Source organism: Bombina bombina, chromosome 8 (assembly GCF_027579735.1).
Source record: "Bombina bombina isolate aBomBom1 chromosome 8, aBomBom1.pri, whole genome shotgun sequence".
Taxonomy (NCBI): Eukaryota; Metazoa; Chordata; class Amphibia; order Anura; family Bombinatoridae; genus Bombina; species Bombina bombina.
The window spans coordinates 40,659,338-40,681,608 of NC_069506.1; the positions used below are offsets into that span (position 1 = coordinate 40,659,338).

General features: G+C 35.2%; 1 protein-coding gene across 1 annotated transcript; it reads left to right on the top strand.

The window, feature by feature from the left end:
• Positions 1 to 266: 266 nt before the first annotated feature.
• LOC128638401 (chymotrypsin-C-like) lies at positions 267 to 7,190 on the top strand. The gene is made up of 8 exons (XM_053690338.1): positions 267 to 306; positions 2,212 to 2,300; positions 2,385 to 2,482; positions 3,698 to 3,820; positions 4,376 to 4,512; positions 5,218 to 5,363; positions 6,718 to 6,870; positions 7,078 to 7,190. The coding sequence occupies exons 1-8, from the start codon at positions 267 to 269 to the stop codon at positions 7,093 to 7,095; spliced, it is 804 nt and encodes a 267-aa protein (XP_053546313.1). The 3' UTR covers positions 7,096 to 7,190.
• The last annotated feature ends 15,081 nt before the right edge of the window (positions 7,191 to 22,271 follow it).

A 22,271-nucleotide genomic window follows, 5' to 3' on the forward strand; every position in this document is an offset into this window, starting at 1 on the left:
ATTCACAGTTGAGGGTTAATTTAACAAGTTTGATGGAGAAAGTCACAGCTGTCTTTTCTTGCTACTAGTGCACATTTTCACCTTTCACCAAGCTAGAAAAACTGATAAAATAGATACAGAATCAATACGCAAAAACGTCCTCCTATCAGAATGGGCAGAGCTCTCATTGGCTAGCCTAATCTCACTGCCGTTAATCAAATAAGGTGACAGATATGACTTTGTATATATAAGTCGCAGACTTTAGTGAATCAGTCCGACAAAGCAAAATGTTCAAGTTGGTTTTTCTTGCAATTTTCCTGGGCTATGGTAAGTTTGCACCTACTTTAATGGATAAATAATATTTAGGATTAAATGAGAATATATTTATATCACTTTTTTATTCAGTTTTTGTTGTTGTTCATGAATAATTAGTGCTTAAAAGTATATATAGTTCCAAATAATTTTCTGAAATCTTAGGAACTTGTCTTGTCAAACTCATATATGGTTGTATCATGTGCAGCCAATCACAGTCTAGATCTGGACAGCCAACTTATTCATTTTTAATATAGCCTGTGATTGGTTGTAATAATAACACACAAATCTGATTTCTCAGGGTTTCCAGTAAACTCTTTTTTATACAATGAAAACTACCAATTTTAAAACATTTTCTTTTAAATTCCAAGTCGGATATTTACTAATTTCATATTCTCTTCAATATATATATATATACACATACAGTATACATACATACATATATATATATATATATATATATATATATATATATATATATATATATATATATATATATATATATATATATAAATTATTGTGATGAAATGGCTGAGAAGTTTTGTCTTAAAAGAAACTCATAACATTTTAAGATGATCTCTAAATTCATGAATATATGACTTCCAACTCTTATTTAATCCAATTGTATAAAATGAAGAAATAATTAAGACAAAACTCTGTGGCCCCTAATAAGATTTTGTCTTCACTGACTCCCATCTTTACTGATCTTTAGATTGTGTCCCTTACATATAGTGACTAGAATTACACAAACAGACATTAGATTAGGTATAGAATATAATCATCCAAGTGTCAGTCGTTTAGCAACAAACTGTCATTAATGTAAAGAAAAACAGTTACACTTTCTCCTGTACACACTGTCAAAAATACATAGTGTTACATTAATACACATTTACACCCACAGACTGATACAGTCACGGTCAGTATATACAGCTTTCATTGGAGTAAGTAAAGCCCACATCACACTTTAGCAATTATACAGATACTCAGGGCTGCAGCCCCTATTAGACTCAAAGATGCACCTGACGAAATTCTTCAGCAAAAGAATACATTCATTAATAGGGGATCTCTAGAAAGTGATATGAAACATATTTTTCTTTCATAATTTAGATAGAACATACAATTTTAAATAACTTTCAAAATTTACTTCTATTATAAAATTTGCTGCATTCTCTTGGTATCCTTTGTTGATGGAGCAGCATTGCACTATAGGAGTTAGCTGAACTCAGGTGAGCCAATTACAAGAGGCATATATGCAACCACCAATCAGCAGCTAGCTCCCAGTAGTGTGTTGCTGCTCCATACCCTTCCTAGGTATGCTTTTCAAGAAATCATACCAAGAGAACAAAGAAAATTAGCTAAAAGAAGTAAATTGGAAAGTAGCTAAAAATTACATCCTCCATCTGAATCATGAATATTTAAATTTGACTATACAGACCCTTTAAAAGGTGTAAATATTCTTAGAGAGAACTGGAAAATACTATTACAGCAAAGCTCTTAGCTGGCTGCATTTTGTGGTGTTAATCTATCTGTGCAACTGATCCAGTCCAAAAAGAGCAGCTAAAGCAAGGGGTTTGCTAACACAACATGCAAGTTAAAATTATACTTTTATGGTTTAGATAGTTCATACATTTTTAAGTGATTACTCAACTTACTCCTGTAATTAAATTAATATTATTTTCTTGGTATCCTTTGTTGAAAGACATATTTAGATAGCCTCAAAAGCACTACAGGGGTGCAAGCTGATGATTGGTGGCTACACACAGATGCCTATTGTTATTGACTAGATATGTAGCAGTGCATTGATGCATTTCCTTTCATACTTGTATACCCCTTTAAAGTCTCATTCTGCTCTTCAACATCTATGTATATCAATACCTACTGTTACACTAAACTTATTTCTGATTTGATTCCATATTTCAGCCCACAGCTGTGGTGTTCCCACGTACCAGCCCATTCTGTCCAGAGTGGTTGGAGGACATGATGTGAGGTCTAATAGTTGGCCGTGGCAGGTAAGGGGATACGCTGCTTGTCTCAGAAGCTGGACCCCCAAACCCTGGTGCGCAATATGTAACCGTGACTCTCTGTATTTGTAGATCTCACTGCAGTATCAGGGAACCAGTGCTTGGGGACACACCTGCGGAGGAACTCTCATTGCTTCCAACTGGGTCCTGACAGCTGCTCACTGTATCAGGTATCCTCACAGTATGTTATAGACACTACTATAAAGAATAATATGCACGGATACTGATCTAAAAATCCAGTATAAAACCCTTTAAACCCTTACTTAGAAGATCCCAATTTAGCACTATTGAGGAGGTATGACTGGGACACTCAATGAAATAGGCCGAGAAAACCAGAAGAGCAGAAACTCCACCCCTCTCCCCTCCCCTCGCCTGCATATGAAAAGACCCATTACACAACCAGGAATCTGTAGACATCAGTATACAACCAACACTTGGGGGCTTTGTTTGGAGTCTGAAAATCAGCACAATGTTATTTAAAAATAAGCAAAACTATACATTTTTACAAAAACATATAAATTGATCATCTAGAAAACATTTATGCAAAGAAATCTAGTATACAATGTCCATTTAAAAATACTTTATTTGTATTAATGAAGAATCTCTCTTTTAATGGGTGTCTACTAAAACCACAGTCACTGTTCCTAAAAAGACCTAATTTGCATTACTTCAGTATTACTTATTTTATACATAGAGACACATATTTTAGTCTAGATGCTTCAAACCCATTAGACTCACCAAGTTAGCTCATTACCCTAACATATAACATGTATAATTAAAGGGACATAGCACTGAAACATTTTATTGTGCAGCATTTACACCTGTTAAAACCTGTTATTCGCTGGAAAAAAAATTCCTAAAGTATAACTAACAGAGCAATATTAGTAGACATAGTTCCCTTTTTCCTAATGACCACCGATTGACAATTATGTCATCTCCATTGGTGGAAAGGGACACGCCTCTGCAAGCTTGACAGGGAAACATTTAGGAAATGAGTAGGTATATTTATTAAAAACACAACAAACACAACATTGAAATATGTTTTGTCTTCTTTTAGATGAAACCAGGTTATCATGAAATCATTTACTATATCCATTCCAAAAGCTAGTCTTCTGGCAGAACAGTCTACATATCAACAACCTGTCTATTTGTTTATCATTTCAATCAAGGATATTTAATTTTGCAGACATATATTCTAAACTTATTTCTTTGTAAAGAAAAGACAACTATATATAGATGTTATACATTTTGTTGATGAACTGCATAAGTGCTCTAATATTATTTGTATAGACTAACTTGGCTCTACAGCTATCATTTGGCGTATGTTTTTAAATTCCATTTATTTGTATAGGGTTGAAACTTACTTTATTAATTTTCCCCCCCAGCTCTGGCCGCGTCTACAGAGTGGTCTTGGGCAAACACAGTCTGCAGAGCGAAGAGGAAGGATCTGTTATTATCTCTCCTGAAAAAATTATTGTACATGAAAGCTGGAATTCCTTCCTCATTGTGTAAGTAAAACTGGGAGCCAAATTGCTAAATTGATGCACAGATCTAATAGATTTCTTGTGCACTTTATATTTCATTGATTGGAGCAAAGAGCTTTACCCCAATACATAACAGTATATGTCTGAATCTAACCCTCAGATAATTTACTGTATTGTCTCTGATATTAAATATTTACAAATATGTATTTGTAAACATTATTTTAATTGGATCTTTGATGAAGTGTCATTGGTCATTCATTTTGTAAGCCTTTTGTTAGTTGTATTTTGTACTTGTGATTAGGCAAGTCCCTTTATTTTCAAGTCAAAATTAGTGCATTTAATTTTTGTGTTGTCATAGGCACTGCTGTGCCAAAACCCTAGCCCATAATATGCCCCTGCCCAGCCTATAAAAACATATGTAAATCTGCTGGCTTACTGGGTAGCTTGCTGTGCATTGTTGGACCCTCATTTGACATTCAATGTATCCATGCAGATTTTATTTACAACACTGAATATACTAGAGTTATTATTTACTATTCGTTTGCTGGAATTAAAATTTCATTCATCTGTTTGTTATAGCAATGACATTGCCTTGATCAAACTGTCACAGCCTGTGGTCTTTAGTGACAAAATCCAAGCTGCCTGTCTGCCCGCTGATGGAGCATTGCTTGCCCAGGACTTCCCTTGCTATGTGACCGGATGGGGACGTCTGTACAGTAAGAGAACAAATTGATATGGATGTCACTTGGTCCATGTTTGCTGCAATAATTTAGTTGTCAGAGTCAAAAATTTTATGCATACAGAATCAGGGTCTATAACTAAAGTGTCAATTTGCTATAAGAGTTATTATTCTTACATTAATTTATGCTGTGTATATATATATATACTGTAAACAATGTGTTAAATGTTCTTTTAAGGAAATAACTACAGAATCTCCCAAAGCACAAGATCTAACTTATTTCTCTATATTGTAATTTTATTATGTGACTCACATTTTCACAACAACAATACATTGTAATAGAAATATACTTTGTTTTGCGTATCAACTGCCCCAGGTTCCCATTAATGCTATACATCACAACTCAAAACTGATCCATTGAACACAAAGAGAAAGTCCATTGACGCAACATAAGAGTTGGGCCTTTCCTCATCTCTTAATTTTAATTATTTATATGAGAAACAAAACAAAATGTCAATCAAGTTAAAATGAGCTATTTCATTGCATTGCTAATCTAGTCCATGTATCACTGTCCCTTTAATTAGCCTATAGGAACCATCCATCACAAGATTAATTATTATTAATACCATTACCTAATGAAATGCATACTGCTAATATAAACACTAATATGCAGCATGAGACAGCTCTGATCACACAGGTCTATATAGACATCCTATATGACAAACATGATGTTGTGTTTCAGCCAACGGACCTATTGCAGACAACTTGCAGCAAGCTCTTCTCCCAGTGGTCGACTACTCAACTTGCTCTCTGCGTGACTGGTGGGGAACCCAAGTTAAGGCAACCATGGTTTGCGCTGGTGGTGACGGAATTGTTTCTGGCTGCAACGTAAGAAACCAAGGGTTCTATGCTTTAGAGTATTTCACCAAGTTTGACATATTTTAGGTTTACAATCTCAGTCTACGTAACTGCTCCCTGATATCACAATTTGCTTTTAAAATGTCTTTTTAGCTTTTGATTTTAAAAACATAGAAACATAAATTTTGATGACAGATAATAGCTAAAAGGCCAAATGAGTGTGTTTATTGTTTAAGTATAAACGTAATTCACTGTTAGGATAGCCTTAATCATATTTCAGTTTTTCTTAAATGTATTACAGTATTTGTTCTTACCACCTCTACTGGGAGTCTAGTCCATGAATCAACCACCTTTGCTTTTACAAATTACTCCTGAACCTACAACTAGAGAACATGACCGCTTGCTCTTTTCATGCTCTTTTCTTATGAAAATTTCTGTCACCGACATATTAATTAATTTTATGTACTTGAAGATTTCTGTCATTTCACCTATCTCTCTATTCTTCTCTAATCTATACCTATAAAGAAATTGAATCATGTGCTTGTATGTTTTAAATTGTAGAATATGTATCGTTTGTGTAGCCTTTAATTGAACAGTATCAAGAATGTTAATACCTTTTTGAGATCTTTGGGGCCAATTTAACAAATGGCGGGCGGACATGATTCGCTGTAACTAATCATCTCCCGCAGACATCGCTAAATGCCGACAGCATACGCTGTTGGCATTTAACACTGCACAAGCATTTCTGGTGAAATTTATGTGCAATGCCGCCCCCTGCACATTCACGGCCAATTGGCAGCTAGCAGGGGGTGTCAATAATCCTGATTGTATCTGATCGGGATGATTGCTGGCGGTCAAGTTAAGGAGCAGTGTTCTTATGACCGCTGCTTCTTAACTTCTCTTTCCAGCGAGCCTGAAACTTTGGGGGTAGATTGCAGCATCCGGTGCTTAATAAATCCACCCCATGGTCTCCTGAAATGTCTACAAGATTAAAACTTAATATAATAACACAATGGACACATTTTTAAAGGATTTCTGTAATATGAATCTTTTATCTTAAATCCAACCCTCAGTAAGGATGAAATACTCTAAGGTGGACTCCACTATAGCTTAGATTTGTTTTTTAATAAATTGTCTTAAGAGGGTTCACTTATATCAATTCTTGGCTGAATTAATTTGTTTGAATTGTTTCTTTTAAGACAATATTGAATTTGAATGCTGAATGTATTCAAAAAGTCAATCTTTTTTATAACACAACTAAAAAAATGACTATAAATTTTTTTTCTTTTTCTGAACAATAGAAGGAAATAAATTAAATTAAACACACATTGACCTGTCCCATAAAAATGCGCTGACCTTATGCATAATCTCTTGGTCAATGCAGGGAGATTCTGGCGGCCCTCTGAACTGCCAGGCAGGTGATGGAAGTTGGTCAGTACATGGAGTTGTTAGTTTCGGATCTGGATTGAGCTGCAATTATCTCAAGAAGCCTACAGTGTTCACCCGCGTCTCTGCTTACATTGGCTGGATCAACCAGGTGAGTAGAAAATGATACACAGTTCATAAGCTTACTCTACAGTACCACAACTTACATTTTATAGTTTGTTAAGAGAAATGTTATTAAGTTTTGCTGCTCATGTAAAGGGAAATATAAATGGTAAATTACACATGAATGATCATTATCACTTTTATATCTCTTTTGATTCATAAGTTCTATATTTACCTAGTCTGTTTTTTCCACCAGAAAATTGCAAGCAATTAAGAAGCAACTTGGATTTCGTTCTGTCCCTCTCCATATCGATATTACTATGGGAAAAAAAAATATATCAACTTTATTTTTGCTTAGCAACTTATATAACTGGAGAGTTTTCTATCAATAAAAATGAATTAGCTGAAAAATACTTTGTCTTTTTATCTTTTTTTGTTTTTGTTTGTTTGAATCATAAAAATACTCATTACATCTGGTTCACATAAAAAAGTAAATATTTAACATAACAGAAAACCCCCACTAAAATGATTTAAAAAAGACATAATTAAGAGATAAGAAAAAAATGTATTATGTGCAGAATAGTTTTTAAGTTATGTGCTGTAATGGAATACTTTGGTAAAGACAAATTTTCACAAATAGGACATCTACATACAACTTTCTATGTCCTGCCTTACATACTATTAATGACCATTAAATACAGTAGTATTGCATAATAAAAATTCATGAATAATAAAAATATAATGCAATTGTAGTTACTCTTATTTTTAAATGAGCAATAGATTTATTTTTTTCGAACACATTTCAAAATGTCCTCCCCTGTATCATGTGACTGCAGCCAGCCAATCACAGACTTGTATATGTATACACTCTGAACTCTTACACATTCTCAGTAGGAGCTGGTGACTCAGAAAGTGTGCATATTATATGACTGTGCTCAATTTGATAGTGGAAGTAAATTGACAAGTTTTAAAGTGAACTTTATAGATGCTATCAGAGCTACTCTGTGGATCTGCAACTTTGTTTAAATATATACATAATTTGAAAAGTGAGAATGCACATGACATAAAAATTGTATGTATATACACCAGCAATGGGAAAGTTCTAAGACCAACTACCCAAACTAAAGAAAAAGGGAGAGAAAAGAAAGGGAGATAGAAGGTAGAGGTGAAAGGCCATGGATAGGAGTGGTATTCTTATATAGAGAGATAATATATACTATAAAGGTTGCCAATACATCCACACCTTTATTTGGAAGCTAAATACTCCCTATGTTAAAAAAAAGCTATGGCCATTTAGAAAAAGTATTTATTTTATTTAGCTTTATAAAGGTGTTGATTTAATTTGGATTTATGAGCGTCAGAATGGGTTTGAATAGATGAGCAATGGATCTTCCTGTTTAGTACTTAGGTTCAGTTTATAATTCCTGGTTATATTTTCCATGAGTATATAAAAGAGTGTGTCTCATAGCACATAGTCATTGGTACACACTGAAACAGGTCTTCTGTGACCACTTTGAAGAATATCTTGAGCTACCCAAAGTGACATTCTAGTTCTACTGGCCATTGAGTTGTTATCTTGCCACCAAAACAAGTCCACCACTGGTTATTTTCAAAAAGTGTACAAATATCCCACTGACGGCAGCATTCTGTTAGCATTCTTAGTCTAGAAAAGTTGTGTGTGAGAGAGGCGCTAGTGAAAACTTTAAGTGTTAAAAACTAGGAGACAGGAAAAAAATGTTTTTCTAAAAACTTGGTTAAATAAGTCCGATAGATAATGTATCAGAAAATAGGGCAATAAAAATTGATGTCCAGCTTGATAATATAGATGACAGAGAAAAATATAAAATATACTGAATAAATGTACACAATATTCCCTATTATAGGCTTAGTATGATATATAAACAAACATTCATTAATCTTGTAAAGACGTGAATCTCGCTAAAGATGATATGAGCAGCAGTTATCACTCTAAATAAATCATTAATAAACAGTGGTATATCACTCTAAAAAGGATTAAGAATGAGATAATCGAGATTTGGATATACAGAAAATATTTTCACTATTTAGACAAACAATAATTCATATACATATATGCTTAATAAAAACAGACAATAAAAACATACAATAAAACACTAAAAAAGACTGGGTATACCGTAGGAGAGAGCCCAGGTAAAGTCTCTAAAAACTTTTGGTATAGAATATCTGAAGATAGTGAAATAACAGTTGAAAGTTCCCAAATAGATGTGTGGAGTAAAACAAGTAGCGATCTTTTAGCGTTGCTTATAAAACATCCTCTGACGGCAATATTGTTTCAAATGAGTGATTTCAGTCTCTATTTGAAACAGTAGCGTTCTTTTGGAAATAACTTCTTTTATGTTTCCAATTGTTATGTATAATAGTAGTGGCCAGCCACTATTTAACTTTTAGTTGGTCCGTGCTGAGAGAAGGTTTTTAGACACCCTTTAGATTTAAGGGGATAAAATACGGAAAAAAACTGTACCTTTGAAGTAAGTCTCTATTTAACCCGCTATGCAGGTAATCTTACCTCCTTCTATGTGTAGTTCGGTTAGATGGCTCCCGGTCTTGGGGCTCCTGATGATAGTAGTTAGTGTAACCCATTTTTTTTCACTTGCGCAAGTTACCTTTTAACCAGTGATTTCTTCTCCTGCACTTAGTACTCCATTGTACGCAGGTAACGATCAGCTTAAGACCCGTTGTTTTCCCCTGCATTTAGTACTCTGTTGTACGCAGGTGACGATCCGCTGGTCAAGCTTTTTTTATCTTTGTTACTCAATATTGACAGAGGCAAAAGTGCACCTCAAGATGGTATATTTTAAGTGGTAAAGTCTTTCACAGCAAATAGTTATAACACAGTTTCTACGCGTTTCACCCGTATTATGGGCTTTTTCAAGATACTGTGTTTCCTTAGGCCTAGATTTAGAGTTCGGCGGTAGCCGTGAAAACCAGCGTTAGAGGCTCCTAACGCTGGTTTTGGCCGCCCGCCGGTATTTGGAGTCAGTCATTAAAGGGTCTAATGCTCACTTTTCAGCCGCGACTTTTCCATACCGCAGATCCCCTTACGCCATTTGCGTATCCTATCTTTTCAATGGGATCTTCCTAACGCCGGTATTTAGAGTCGTTTCTGAAGTGAGCGTTAGAGCTCTAACGACAAAACTCCAGCCGCCTGAAAATAGCAGGAGTTAAGAGCTTTCTGGGCTAACGCCGGTTCATAAAGCTCTTAACTACTGTACCCTAAAGTACACTAACACCCATAAACTACCTATGTACCCCTAAACCAAGCTCCCCCCACATCGCCGCCACTCGATTAAAATATTTTAACCCCTAATCTGCCGACCGCCACCTACGTTATACTTATGTACCCCTAATCTGCTGCCCCTAACCCCGCCGACCCCTGTATTACATTTATTAACCCCTAACCTGCCCCCCACAACGTCGCCGCCAGCTACTTAAAATAATTAACCCCTAATCTTCCGACCGCAAAGCGCCGCCACCTACGTTATCCCTATGTACCCCTAATCTGCTGCCCCTAACCCCTAATCTGCCCCCCTCAACGTCGCCGACACCTGCCTACACTTATTAACCCCTAATCTGCCGAGCGGACCGCACCGCTACTATAATAAAGTTATTAACCCCTAACCCGCCTCACTAACCCTATCATAAATAGTATTAACCCCTAATCTGCCCTCCCTAACATCGCCGACACCTACCTTCAATTATTAACCCCTAATCTGACGACCGGAGCTCATCGCTACTATAATAAATGGATTAACCCCTAAAGCTAAGTCTAACCCTAACACTAACACCCCCCTAACTTAAATATAATTTGCATCTAACGAAATAAATTAACTCTTATTAAATAAATTATTCCTATTTAAAGCTAAATACTTACCTGTAAAATAAATCCTAATATAGCTACAATATAAATTATAATTATATTATAGCTATTTTAGGATTAATATTTATTTTACAGGCAACTTTGTAATTATTTTAACCAGGTACAATAGCTATTAAATAGTTAAGAACTATTTAATAGTTACCTAGTTAAAATAATAACAAATTTACCTGTAAAATAAATCCTTTCCTAAGATATAATTAAACCTAACACTACCCTATCAATAAATTAATTAAATAAAATACCTACAATTACCTACAATTAACCTAACACTACACTATCAATAAATTAATTAAATACAATATCTACAAATAAATACAATTAAATAAACTAGCTAAAGTACAAAAAATAAAAAAGAACTAAGTTACAAAAAATAAAAAAATATTTACAAACATAAGAAAAATATTACAACAATTTTAAACTAATTACACCTACTCTAAGCCCCCTAATAAAATAACAAAGCCCCCCAAAATAAAAAATTCCCTACCCTATTCTAAATTAAAAAAGTTACAAGCTCTTTTACCTTACCAGCCCTGAACAGGGCCCTTTGCGGGGCATGCCCCAAGAATTTCAGCTCTTTTGCCTGTAAAAAAAACATACAATACCCCCCCCCCCAACATTACAACCCACCACCCACATACCCCTAATCTAACCCAAACCCCCCTTAAATAAACCTAACACTAAGCCCCTGAAGATCTTCCTACCTTGTCTTCACCATCCAGGTTCACCGATCCGTCCTGAAGAGCTCCTCCGATGTCCTGATCCAAGCCCAAGCAGGGGGCTGAAGAGGTCCATGATCCGGTCAAAGTCTTCATCCAAGCGGGGCAGAAGAGGATCTTCCATCCGATTGAAGTCATCATCCAGGCGGCATCTTCTAAAGTCTTCCATCCGGAGCGAAGCGGCAGGATCCTGAAGACCTCCAGCGCGGAACATCCATCCGGCCCGACGACTGAACGATGAATGACTGTTCCTTTAAGGGACGTCATCCAAGATGGCGTCCCTCGAATTCCGATTGGCTGATAGGATTCTATCAGCCAATCGGAATTAAGGTAGGAATTTTCTGATTGGCTGATCCAATCAGCCAATCAGATTGAGCTCGCATTCTATTGGCTGTTCCTACCTTAATTCCTACCTTAATTCCGGATCCTGCCGCTTCGCTCCGGATGGAAGACTTTAGAAGATGCCGCCTGGATGATGACTTCAATCGGATGGAAGATCCTCTTCTGCCCCGCTTGGATGAAGACTTTGACCGGATCATGGACCTCTTCAGCCCCCCGCTTGGGCTTGGATCAGGACATCGGAGGAGCTCTTCAGGACGGATCGGTGAACCTGGATGGTGAAGACAAGGTAGGAAGATCTTCAGGGGCTTAGTGTTAGGTTTATTTAAGGGGGGTTTGGGTTAGATTAGGGGTATGTGGGTGGTGGGTTGTAATGTTGGGGGGGGGTATTGTATGTTTTTTTTACAGGCAAAAGAGCTGAAATTCTTGGGGCATGCCCCGCAAAGGGCCCTGTTCAGGGCTGGTAAGGTAAAAGAGCTTGTAACTTTTTTAATTTAGAATAGGGTAGGGAATTTTTTATTTTGGGGGGCTTTGTTATTTTATTAGGGGGCTTAGAGTAGGTGTAATTAGTTTAAAATTGTTGTAATATTTTTCTTATGTTTGTAAATATTTTTTTATTTTTTGTAACTTAGTTCTTTTTTATTTTTTGTACTTTAGCTAGTTTATTTAATTGTATTTATTTGTAGATATTGTATTTAATTAATTTATTGATAGTGTAGTGTTAGGTTAATTGTAGGTAATTGTAGGTATTTTATTTAATTAATTTATTGATAGGGTAGTGTTAGGTTTAATTATATCTTAGGTTAGGATTTATTTTACAGGTAAATTTGTTATTATTTTAACTAGGTAACTATTAAATAGTTCTTAACTATTTAATAGCTATTGTACCTGGTTAAAATAATTACAAAGTTGCCTGTAAAATAAATATTAATCCTAAAATAGCTATAATATAATTATAATTTATATTGTAGCTATATTAGGATTTATTTTACAGGTAAGTATTTAGCTTTAAATAGGAATAATTTATTTAATAAGAGTTAATTTATTTCGTTAGATGTAAATTATATTTAAGTTAGGGGGGTGTTAGTGTTAGGGTTAGACTTAGCTTTAGGGGTTAATGCATTTATTAGAATAGCGGTGAGCTCCGGTCGGCAGATTAGGGGTTAATAATTGAAGTTAGGTGTCGGCGATGTTAGGGAGGGCAGATTAGGGGTTAATACTATTTATGATAGGGTTAGTGAGGCGGATTAGGGGTTAATAACTTTATTATAGTAGCGCTCAGGTCCGCTCGGCAGATTAGGGGTTAATAAGTGTAGGCAGGTGGAGGCGACGTTGTGGGGGGCAGATTAGGGGTTAATAAATATAATATAGGGGTCGGCGATGTTAGGGCAGCAGATTAGGGGTACATAGGGATAACGTAGGTTGCGGCGGTTTACGGAGCGGCAGATTAGGGGTTAAAAAAAATATGCAGGGGTCAGCGATAGCGGGGGCGACAGATTAGAGGTTAATAAGTGTAAGGTTAGGGGTGTTTAGACTCGGGGTGCATGTTAGAGTGTTAGGTGCAGACGTAGGAAGTGTTTCCCCATAGGAAACAATGGGGCTGCGTTAGGAGCTGAACGCTGCTTTTTTGCAGGTGTTAGGTTTTTTTTCAGCTCAAACAGCCCCATTGTTTCCTATGGGAGAATCGTGCACGAGCACGTTTTTGAGGCTGGCCGCGTCCGTAAGCAACTCTGGTATCGAGAGTTGCATTTGCGATAAAAATGCTCTACGCTCCTTTTTTGGAGCCTAACGCAGCATTTGTTTGAACTCTCGATACCAGAGTTAAATTTATGGTGCGGCCAGAAAAAAACCAGCGGAGCGTTAACAGCCCTTCTACCGCCAAACTCCAAATCTAGGCCTTAGTTTACTGATTCAAATAATGCCGCCTTCTATTTGATTGGATCAGGATTTCATGACGTAACTGGGCTCTCTTAAAAGAATAGTTAACAAAGTGATCGGGCTCTCTCCACTATTAGAACATGACATTTCTACAGATGATCATTCTGTGACCAAATTGTGGTACTCATTTTAAAATATGTGAATAAATATATAAATGAAAGATAATAAATAAAAACAGAAGATAATAACTAAAAATGAATACGGATTACAACAAACATCTTGGTGCAGGGAACATTAAATCTTTCATCTCCCAGATTTCTGCTGAAAGTTTATTCATAGAATTAATCCTCCACATATCGATTATCTTTTGGATCAATATGTAGAGGCTCCTCTCAATTTGTACAATTTTCAAATGTAATAACTAAAGGCTACCTTTCTAATTTTTAACTTATTGGACTGGGCGATTAAATATATATATATGCTTCCAATATACATCTATTATCACGGGGTGTTTTAAGACATGTGAATATATACTAAACAACTAATTTCTGTCTAAAACTAATTTAATTGATAGAAAATAAATAAATATCAATAATTAATATTTTTTTTGGTGCAAATATACCCTATATAATTTCCTTAAAGTGACTAATTTTTTTTAACTCCTTAAAAATGATAAAACCTAATATCATAAGAGTTTAAAAACAATTAGTTATAGTGAACCTTAATATAATGTGATTCCTAAAAGTGTGTTAAATATAAAAAAATTGTAGATATATACATTCTAATTTGAGGATGTAGTATATTATAGTGATTCTAATATGTGAATGTGGTATAATATAGTGATTCGATGCAAACAAATTTATTTTTCTTATGAACAGATTTATACCAGTACATTTGACAGGAAATTATTTAAGTGCAGAGAAATGGGGATAAATCAAATTCGGAATTTAACCCATATGGGTGTACAGTGTTAAAGTTGAGTATGAACTCAGCCTCTTTTTTTAAAATCAATTAAAAGGGTTTTTCCCCTGTCATCTATGTCGAGCCTGTCAATACAGCTCAAAAAAAAAACTATAACTGTCCCAGGATTAAAAGATGAATTTATCATAAAAGATACAATCAGGTGCAACAGTAAAGGGGTCATCTATTTATTAAAATGCTCATGTAATTTGTTCTATATAGGAGAGACAACTAGAATGTTAATAGATAGGATAAGGGAGCATTTGTGCAATATAAAAAAGGGAAATTTACATACTCAACTGTACAAACATTTTAGGGAAACCCACCAAAATAAATTATCAGACCTATCTTACTGGGGCCTATGTAAGGTTAAGCACAACTGGAGAGGGGGAAACTACGAACTCAGCCTTTTAAAAAAAGAGGCTGAGTTCATATTCAACTTTAACACTGTACACCCATATGGGTTAAATTCCAAATTGGATCCCCATTTCTCTGCACTTAAATAATTTCCTGTCAAATGTACTGGTATAAATCTGTTCATAAGAAAAATAAATTTGTTAGCATCGAATCATTATATTATACCACATTCTCATATTAGAATCACTATAATATACTACATCCTCAAATTAGAGTCACCTTAAATTAAGAAATGTATATATCTACAATATTTTATATTTAACACACTTTTAGGAATCACATTATATTAAGGTTCACTATAACTAATTGTTTTTAAACTCTTATGATATTAGGTTTTATCATTTTTAAGGAGTTAAAAAAAAAAAAGAGTCACTTTAAGGAAATTATATAGGGTATATTTGCACCAAAAAAAATATTCATTATTGATATTTATTTATTTTCTATCGATTAAATTTGTTTTAGACAGAGATGAGTTGTTTAGTATATATTCACATCTTAAAATACCCCCTGATAATAGATGTATATTGGAAGCATATATATATATTTATTCGCCCAGTCTGATAAGTTAAAAATTAGAATGGTAGCCTTTAGTTATTACATTTGAAAATTGTACAAATTGAGAGGAGCCTCTACATATTGATCCAAAAGATAATCGATATGTGGAGGATTAATTCTATGAATAAACTTTCAGCAGAAATCTGGGAGATGAAAGATTTAATGTTCCCTGCACCAAGATGTTTGTTGTAATCCGTATTCATTTTTAGTTATTATCTTCCATTTTTATTTATTATCTTTCATTTATATATTTATTCACATATTTTAAAATGAGTACCGCAATTTGGTCACAGAATGATCATCTGTAGAAATGTCATGTTATAATAGTGGAGAGAGCCCGATCACTTTGTTAACTATGCTTTTAAGAGAGCCCAGTTACGTCATGAAATCCTGATCCAATCAAATAGAAGGCGGCATTATTTGAATCAGTAAACTAAGGAAACACAGTATCTTTAAAAAGCCCATAATACGGGTGAAACGCGTAGAAACTGTGTTATAACTATTTGCTGTGAAAGACTTTACCACTTAAAATATACCATCTTGAGGTGCACTTTTGCCTCTGTCAATATTGAGTAACAAAGATAAAAAAAGCTTGACCAGCGGATCGTCACCTGCGTACAACAGAGTACTAAATGCAGGGGAAAACAACGGGTCTTAAGCTGATCGTTACCTGCGTACAATGGAGTACTAAGTGCAGGAGAAGAAATCACTGGTTAAAAGGTAACTTGCGCAAGTGAAAAAAAATGGGTTACACTAACTACTATCATCAGGACCCCCAAGACCGGGAGCCATCTAACCGAACTACACATAGAAGGAGGTAAGATTACCTGCATAGCGGGTTAAAGAGAGACTTACTTCAAAGGAACAGTTTTTTCTGTATTTTATCCCCTTATATCTAAAGGGTGTCTAAAAACCTTCTCTCAGTACGGACCAACTAAAAGTTAAATAGTGGCTGGCCACTACCATTATACATAACAATTGGAAACATAAAATAAGTGTTTTCCAAAAGAACGCTACTGTTTCAAATAGAGACTGAAATCACTCATTTGAAACAATATTGCCGTCAGAGGATGTTTTATAAGCAGCACTAAAAGTTCGCTACTTGTTTTACTCCACACATCTATTTGGGAACTTTCAACTGTTATTTCACTATCTTCAGATATTCTATACCAAAAGTTTTTAGAGACTTTACCTGGGCTCTCTCCTACGGTATACCCAGTCTTTTTTAGTGTTTTATTGTATGTTTTTATTGTCTGTTTTTATTAAGCATATATGTAATATGAATTATTGTTTGTCTAAATAGTGAAAATATTTTCTGTATATCCAAATCTCGATCATCTCATTCTTAATCCTTTTTAGAGTGATATACTACTGTTTATTAATGATTTATTTAGAGTGATAACTGCTGCTCATATCAACTTTAGCGAGATTCACGTCTTTACAAGATTAATGAATGTTTGTTTATATATCATACTAATAATAATAGGGAATATTGTGTACATTTATTCAGTATATTTTATATTGTTCTCTCTCATCTATATTATCAAGTTGGACATCAATTTTTTTTTGCCCTATTTTCTGATACATTATTTATCTGACTTATTTAACCAAGTTTTTAGAAAAACATTTTTTTTACTGTCTCCTAGTTTTTATCACTTAAAGCTTTCACTAGCGCCTCTCTCACACACAACTTTTCTATATCTATATACTTGTTAACCAGGAGGGGGTTAATAGAGAGAGGCTTAAGTGTTTTAAGCCCGAGCGCTTCATATATCCTTTATATATCTAAGCATTCTTAGTCTAGGCCTATTTAAATGGTGTGGAGTCCGGTATGTTCTGTATAAGACTTTAAGAGCACATTATACACTTCCAAAAAGCTAATCCTGTAACCTACAAATGCTGCACATCAAATAACTTGTTTAGGCAATTTGCAGCATTTTGAAAACCTAGGTTACAGAATTTGCTTTTTTTCGGTTTTCTAGGGAGCGTTGGGACAGAGTGTTTAAAGAGACATTAAGCACAATTTTTTTAATTTTGTGATTCAGATAGAACATACAATTTTAAGCATATTACGGCCCCAAGCCAAATTTACCACACGGCTATTGGCTAAGAGGTGGAAACGTCACCTCTCAGCCAAATAGAGAAGGTAGCGTTCTGCGGCGATCGCTTCGAACAAATAAAGGAGCTTTCAGCATGAAGTATTTTATACTTCATGAATGAAAGAACCCTTTATTTGTTCCAATGGTAAATCCTAGTGTTTCACAAATGCTAGGATTTACCATCACTTTAATATTAATATTTTTTTTATAAGGGTTAAAATGTATATGGTATATGACAGTATAACTATAGGAATAGATATACAGGTATAGTTACAATAAAAATTACATTATCCTGTATGTAAAAATCATTGGCTTGGGAAATATGAATAACTCCTGCAATGACTTCTTTGGAGAGAATACTTTAACGTGGTCAAGATATTTGGTTAGCCCACGTCTGGTTTTGCTTACTTACAAACGTTTTACTTGTAATATGCGCTCAACCCGGCACTTGAAAAAAGCTTATTAAAATTACAATTAGCCTAACTTAAATTAAATTAAAACTTACCTGTCAAATTAAAGAACTAAGTTTAAACTAACAATTAAACTGATATAATTATTAAACTAATATTAAACTAACTACCAATTAAATAAAACTAAACTACACGTTAAAAAAATCCTAACACTACTCTAAAAATTACAAACTATCTAATTACAAAAAATAATGATGATGAATCAGCCAATAGAATGAGAGCTGCTTAAATCCTATTGGTTGATTTGAACAGCCAATAGGATTTTAGCAGCTCTAATTCCTATTGACTGATTCAAATTTTTCAGCAAATAGGAATGCAAGGGACGCCATTTTGAATCGCGTACCTGGCATTGAAGATTCAGTGTATGGCAGCGACCATATGAAGAGGATGCTCCACGCCGGATGTCTTCAGGATGGACCCACTCTGCGCCGCCGGGATCAAGATAGAAGATGCCGCCTGGATGAAGATAGAAGAGGCCGTCTGGATGAAGACTTCTCGCCGCCTGGATGAGGACTTCACCGCCTGGATGAAGATAGAAGAGGCTGCCTAGATGAAGGTTGTTCAAGCGGGACTTCAAAAACTGTAAGTGGATCCTCGGGGGTTAGTGTTAGGTTTTTTAAGGGTTTTTTTGGGTAGCAAAAAAGCTAAATGCCTTTTTAGGGCAATGCTCAGACAAATGCCCTCTTTAGGGCAATGGATAGCTTAGGTTTTTTTAGATAGTTTTTTTTATTTTGTGGGTTTGTAATGTTAGTGGCCCCCTTTAAGGGCTATTGGTAGTTTATTCTAGATTAGGTTTTTTATTTTGGGGTGTTTTTTTAAAAATAGTAATAATAATTTTTATTATTTTTAACCTTTTAACGCCGTTATGCCGTTCTATTCCGGCATAATTACACTGGGCTTTAGAGCCGTTATGACAGAATAGAACGTCATAGCCAACGCCTGTCCTGAAGCCTTCTGTGCTTCCTGGATTTGGTTGGGGTCTGGAGGGTTTTCCTAGGATTATAGGGTTATATATAGGGTTATAGGGTTATATATAGGGTTATACAGTTGTGCCGATGTAGACACTTTAGCCCTGGCAGGAAAGGGTTAATAATTTGTTTGTTATTTTGTGTAATGTATTTTTTTTCGTTTTGAGGTGGGTTTTTATTTTTAGATTAGGGCTTGGGCATTTCATAAAAGAGGTGAATGCTCTTTTAAGGGCAGGAAAAAGAGCAAAATTTTTATTGTTTTGAATAATTTAATTTGTTATTTTCTGTAATGGTAGTTTTTAATTTTTTGTAATGTTAGGTTTTAGCGTAAGGCAGCTTAGGTTTTATTTCACAGGTAAGTTTGTATTTATTTTAGCTAGGTAGTTAGTAAATAGTTAATAATTACCTAGTTAAAATAAATACAAATTTACCTGTGAAATAAAAATAAAACCTAAGATAGATACAATGGGGCCCATTTACCAAGCTCCGGATGGAGCTTGCGGGCCCGTGTTTCTGGCGAGCCTGCCAGAAGCACCAGTTATGAAGCAGCGGTCTAAAGACTGCTGCTTCATAACCCTGTCCACCTGCTCTGAGTAGGCGGACAGACATTGCCACAAATCAACCCGATCGAGTACGATCGGGTTGATTGACACCCCCTGCTAGCGGCCAATTGAGCTGCTGGTGCAATGCTGAATACGGAGAGCGTATTGCTCTCCGCATTCAGGGAGGTCTGTCGGACCTGATCCGAACTGTCGTATTAGGTCCGACAGACCATTGTTAAATAGGCCTCAATGTAACTATTAGTTATATTGTAGCTAGCTTAGATTTTATTTCACAGGTATTATTTAGTTAATAATTGTAACTTTAGTTTAGCTCTATTTAATTATATTAAAGTTAGGGGTGTAAGGGTTAGGGTTACGGTTAGGGTTAAGTTAGGGTTAATAGTTTAATTTAGGTTGTTGCGATGTGGAGGTCTGGTGGTTTAGGGGTTAATAGGTTTATTTAGTGGTAGTGATGTGGGAGGCCAGAGGTTTAGGGGTTAATACCTTTATATAGTGGTGGCGATGTCGGGGTGCAGTGGAATAGGGGTTAATAACTAATTTTAGGAGGTGGCAATATCGGGAGCAGCAGATAGAGGTTAATAACATTATTTAGGTGGTGGCGATGTCGGGGGTGGCAGATTAGGGTTGTTTAGACGTGGGGTTTATGTTAGGTTTAACGTAACTTTTATTTTCCCCATATACATTAATGGGGCTACGTTACGGAGCTTTTCATTCCGCAATCGCAGGTGTTAGGCTTTTTTTCAGCCCACTTTCCCCATTGATGCCTATGGGGGAAGCATGCACGAGCATGTCAAAACAGCATTTGAATTGTGTGCGGTATGGAGCTCAACGCAACTATATCGCACGCACAAGACGACTGATTGAAAACTTGTAATGGCTGCGCTATAGGGGGTTAATTAACGCAACTTTTGCTGTGTTTGTTAATTTCCCTATAGCGCGCATAACTCGTAATCTAGCTGAATGAGAACTATAGTGTGAAAATATTGATAGAATTACGCTGGGATTTATGAGAAAATACGCTTATGGAACACCCATGTTTAGCCCATTTTAGGGAAAAAAAAACAAAATTACATTTGTATTTTATACTTTTAAGTAGGAATTTCTTCCTTTTTTTGCACATCCATTGTTTTACTTTAGACCAAGGGTTTTTAATATTTTATGACTAAAGACCCTCAATGGTTTGCTTAAAGGGCCACTGTAAGTAAATATTTTCTATGCCTGTTACTAACTAACTACCCCAAATACGCTTTTTATCAATAGCATTTCATTAACATATCTCTACCGTATATCAGAAATCTTGTCTGCAAATTTAATTGTTTTCCAAACCCCCTCCGTGGGTATCCTTTGCTCTGTACCAATCCGTTTACAATACCTAGGTTTCAAAATGGCACTTTAAACACAAAGTTATTGGTTTAAGTATTTTGAACATGCAGTGCTGAAAATAGTGGGCAGGATAACGTGACATCATCGGCGAATAAAAGATATAACTTTTAGAACGTTATGAAACTTCGTTTTGGAGAAAATATAGGTCAGTAGGTTTTAATTAATGTTTATTAACTTTAATATGTTAGTTGTTTAGCTTAAAAATTATAACAGAAAGTAATCCTTTAAAGGGACAGTAAAGTCATAATTAGACAGTCATGATTTAGACAACGCGTAAAATTTTAAACAACTTTACAATTTACTTTTATTATTTCATATGCTTCCTTCCCTTGTTATCCTTTGCTGAAAGCTTTATCTAGAAAAATCTCAGAAGCCGGAAAGAACCTAGGTTCTAGCTGCTGATTGGTGGCTGTATATATATATACTGATTGTTATTGGCTGACATATGTGTTCAGTTAGAAAACAGTAGTACATTGCTGCTCCTTCAACAAATGATACCAAGAGAATGAAGCAAATTTGATAATAGAAGTAAACTGGAAAGTTGCTTAAAATTGTATGGTCTACCTAAATCATAAAATATTTTTTTGGGGGTTTCATGTCCCTTTAATGTCCATTCCCTTTTCTCCAGACTGTTGCAATTGTCAATAGCTTGGTTTTACTTTACGTATGATAGCCAGGCACAGAACAGCTGAATGAAAATCTAAAGGATTGTATCTTATCTACTTCTATAAAAATGCAAATCCCAAATAACTAGCCACAACTTTTACTGTTATTTTTGTGCAATCAAAACATGGATTTTTAAATTATTCAGAGATCCTGTCCCATATGCTATAATTCGGCTTCCTTTCCATACACCCATTGGGTATAGATACCCCCAGTTAAGAACCCCTGCTTTAGACTGTTAGCTACTTGAGAGAGCTGCAATACATTATTTCCTTTCTTTTCATCCCTGGTAAACTTCTGCCTTAAAATTTAAAATATTCACAGTTGAGGGTTAATTTAACAAGTTTGGTGGAGAAAGTCACAGCTGGCTTTTCTTGCTACTAGTGCACATTTTCACCTTTCACCAAGCTAGAAAAACTGATAAAATAGATACAGAATCAATACGCAAAAATGTCCTCCTATCAGAATGGGCAGAACTCTCATTGGCTAGCCTAATCTCACTGCCGTTAATCAAATAAGGTGA

Bases quoted from the DNA above. Each gene is read 5' to 3' on its own strand.
- LOC128638401 (XM_053690338.1), top strand. From the start codon at position 267: ATGTTCAAGTTGGTTTTTCTTGCAATTTTCCTGGGCTATG. The intron at 307-2,211 runs GTAAGTTTGCAC...TCCATATTTCAG, and splicing joins TGCAATTTTCCTGGGCTATG to CCCACAGCTGTGGTGTTCCC. The intron at 3,821-4,375 runs GTAAGTAAAACT...TGTTTGTTATAG, and splicing joins TGGAATTCCTTCCTCATTGT to CAATGACATTGCCTTGATCA.